We start from the raw sequence: 3,659 nt of genomic DNA on the forward strand, positions 1-3,659 counted from the left end.
GGCACCATGGTCGAGAGGCCACAGTCCGCAGGTGGCGCCGTGTGCGCAGCCGCCTACCCCGACGCCCCCGCGGAGTTCCCCCCGCACCTCCAGGCCGGCGCGATGCGGCGCCGCTTCTGGGGCGTGTTCAACTGCCTGTGCGCCGGCGCCTTCGGGGCCCTGGCCGCCGCCTCCGCCAAGCTGGCCTTCGGCAGCGAGGTCGAGCCCTGGGCGCCGCTGTGGCAGGCGGGCGGGTGGGTCCGGGCGGATGGGGGGCGCTGCGGAGGTCGAGGGCTGGAGGGCGGGGGAGCATCCCTCTTTTCTAAATCACCTCAAATCTTCGTCCCGTGTGGGCGGTAAGAGACCTGAGCCTTTTCCCTACCAGGGACCTAAACTCTGCCCTCCGATTGGGCTAGTTCGCTTTCCTGCGTCCGTTCTGTACCTCTCATTTTAAGCCCCTTATGCCTGAACATTTCTCTCCTCCTAACTCCAGGTGAGAAGCCCTTGTCCCATCTCTTTACTCCGTAATGAACGGGTGTTTCGACCGGCATGTACCCTGCTGCCAGGAAAATTGGGAGTTTGGGACACCCAGGCATGAGAGAGGACAGAGAAGCATTCTGGACATTCCCATCCCCGATAATGAGAACTCCTGAATTGCCTCCCCACGCCTGCTAAAGCGTATCTCTGCCACTTCCGTCCCCACTCACAGGCCAGCGTCTGCTGCTAGAGGAATTTCATTGCATCCGCAACCCATAGTTCGGTCCTTACCTGGACAGCCCACAGACTGATTCCTAGCGGGCGGGTGGAGGGCGGGGAAGCCTGTTTAGGGCTAATCCAGTGGGAACCACAATGCTTGAGGTTAGTGTTCTGTTGGGTATAATTCTTGAAGTGATCCCAAGTAAGATGAGTGACCCTGAAGCATGAGACTGTCTAGTATTTTTAGTTGTGCACCTGGCCTTCGTAACTATGTAAGCAGGCGGCCACCTGCTTTTGTGAAAATTATACAAAGACACCCTTTCCGTAAGACACTGTATATTCAGCAGCCAGAAAACTTGTGAGAAATAAGAGCCTGATATTTAGGTGAGCTCCCCAGAGGAAGCGGCTCCACCTGAAAGCGAGAGGGGGTCTTGGATATTCTTTGTGTAGGAGGCTCAATTTAATATCCTCTCCTCCAGGCTCTCGCCTTTATTTAAAAAAAAAAAAAAAGGAAAGGAAAAGGCTGCAAGTTCTCCAAGTGATGTCTGGGATCAGTAGTCAAGTCAGTGGTGGCTTCCCTAAGCAGGGCTGTGTCCTGGTTAAAAGCATGGAGCCACACTGCCTGGGTTTGAATCCTGGTGGCTACCACCAGCTTTCGGCTCTTTAGGCAAGGTACTTTTCTTTATCTGTTAAAGTAAAGGTAAGGAGTAAATGAGAATGCACTTGGCATAGGGCCTGGCACAGAGTAAAAGCTCAAGAAAAGTGGGACTGTATCCTGTGTAGGGTGGGGTGGGGAGGAGCATGGCTAATTCATACTTCACCTGATCCCGGGAAGTGAGGACTCTGCCGCTGGTGTGCTCACACTACATACTGACTAATAACTGCTTGGCCATCTCATCCTGATCTTTAGCATCAACAGGTGACTGGTGTTCAAGAGAATTGCTGGTTATGGGCTTAACATTTTACTCTTCCCAAGGACACATGGCCAGCCAGATGGCTAAAGAAGCCTCCTCAGGGTTTATTTCAACTATAAAATGAGTGTGCTGAGCCCAGGGTTAAGTGGAGGCCTGTAGGCTCTGGTGGGACCTCAGTCGGGGCGCTGCTGCTGCCGATCAGGGCCCTGGGTGTGCTGTGAGGAAGGCGGCAGGTCTGCCTCGGCCTAGCGTGGCTGCAGTGACTTTCTCTCCCGCAGGGGAACATGGTCTTCTGCATCGTAGGCATTGTCGTGATGGCCACCACCAATTCTCTCATGTGGACGTTCTTTAGCCGGGGCCTCAGTTTCTCCATGTCTTCGGCCATCGCGTCTGTCACGGTGACTTTCTCAAACATCCTCAGCTCGGTGAGTCGCCTGAGGGTACCAGTCAGTACTCCTGTCCCCACGCTGGGTTCGGGGAGGATTCTGGGTGGGTTGGGGGAACTCCTGCCTTCCTAGATAGGAGAAAAGACAAGAACTGAAGCAGAGGTTGGGCTGTGGGTTGACCTCTGGTGGCTGCTCCTCTAACCTTGAACTTGGTGGAATTCTCAAGTGTTACCTGGGAGTGAAGGCCAATTGTAAAGGAAAAAAAAAGCCCCTTCAGGCTGCAGCCCGCATGCTGAAGTATCTAATCTCTGTGCAAGCTGTCTCCCGGGGGTCTGTAAACCTGAGCTTGAGCCGGGGAGGGCGGACACTCTTTCCTCCGAAGGCCTGATGTCAACCAGGTGGGGCTGAGCCCAGCCAGTCCCGCCGTTGAGGGAGGGAGGGAGGATGTGGCAGGTCTGTTTGGATCAGCAAACACCAGGTGCTGGCTGCGTGCTGGGCCTTCGCTGCTGGCCTCTGCTAGACTTTTCTTGCGCACTTTGCTTGGGGCCAATGCTGTGAGGAAGCCACACTCCCCCCATACCCGGCTGGAAATCTCCGGCTGGAAATGAATAGTGCCTTGCGGAAGGTGACAGCTGGGTTTCAAGCTCCAGGCCTCCAGCTCCTGCCCCAGGAGGAGGGCAGCCAGGCACCGGGGAGTGAGGTGGTGCCTGCCCACTGTGGTCAAGTCCTTCGGGCATGGGTCCACTTGGCCTCACGGTGGTCTCTGTCCCACAGGCCTTCCTGGGCTTTGTGCTGTACGGGGAGTGCCAGGAGGTCTTGTGGTGGGGAGGCGTGTTCCTTATCCTGTGCGGACTCAGCCTGATCCACAGGAAGCTGCCGCCGATTGAGAAGGCCCCGCCACACAAGCAACAGTAACATCGAGTGGCCGGCCGGACCAGCCGCAGAGACAGCGTGATGGCCTGGGGAACAGGCTGGCGCACGGGGACCGCTTCCCCTGGTGATCTGGGCCTGCAGCCATCTGAGTGGCAGCCAGAGGAAGGCGCCCCCAGGAGGCAGGCCCCTGACCCAGCAGCCCGGAGGGTGGCCAGCTGGAGCTTCTGGAATGGGAAGGACAACCACAGTTGTGTTCTGCCTGGAGCCTTCTCTGATGCCCGCACCGCGCTTCTGATTCTCATGCTCCTCGGTCCGCCCAGTGCTCCTGGGCAGAGGCTGGAGACCCTGGACTTGGTCTGCTCGGCGCCTGGACTTGAGACCACACTGCAATTGAAGTCCTGTTGCGTAACATTGGACTCCGTGCCTGTGGAGCTTTCCGATGGCTCCACGCCGACCTATCAGGACATCTGTGTCCTGCTCCCTGCACGGCAAGGGAAGGAAAACTGGATTAATAAACACTTTTTTGTGTCAGTTAAAAGAAGCAGATGTGGAATCTTTATTCTTTCCTGCCTTTTATATATTTATTTTGTCCTTTCTTAATTTTTTGGAGTGAGAGGGAGCAGCCTAGGTGAGCTGCAGTTCTTGGAACGCAGTTCATAGCCCCCACCCCCACCCTCCGGGCCTGGGGCTCAGGTGCTCTGACGTCACCCAGGCTGGCGTTCTCATGTCCAGGAGGCTCTGTCTGCTTGGCACACAAGGAGAAAACTTGACCTGCCTCTGGGGACCTAGTTTTATTTTACTTGTTAGGAAA

General features: G+C 56.1%; 1 protein-coding gene across 1 annotated transcript; it reads left to right on the top strand.

Moving 5' to 3' along the window:
- The first annotated feature begins 6 nt into the window (after nucleotides 1-6).
- TMEM42 (transmembrane protein 42) lies at nucleotides 7-3,383 on the top strand. The gene is made up of 3 exons (XM_077777298.1): nucleotides 7-198; nucleotides 1,868-2,014; nucleotides 2,750-3,383. The coding sequence occupies exons 1-3, from the start codon at nucleotides 7-9 to the stop codon at nucleotides 2,888-2,890; spliced, it is 480 nt and encodes a 159-aa protein (XP_077633424.1). The 3' UTR covers nucleotides 2,891-3,383.
- Nucleotides 3,384-3,659: the final 276 nt, after the last annotated feature.

This window comes from Crocuta crocuta, unplaced genomic scaffold (genome assembly GCF_008692635.1).
Source record: "Crocuta crocuta isolate KB4526 unplaced genomic scaffold, BGI_CrCroc_1.0 scaffold77, whole genome shotgun sequence".
NCBI lineage: Eukaryota > Metazoa > Chordata > Mammalia > Carnivora > Hyaenidae > Crocuta > Crocuta crocuta.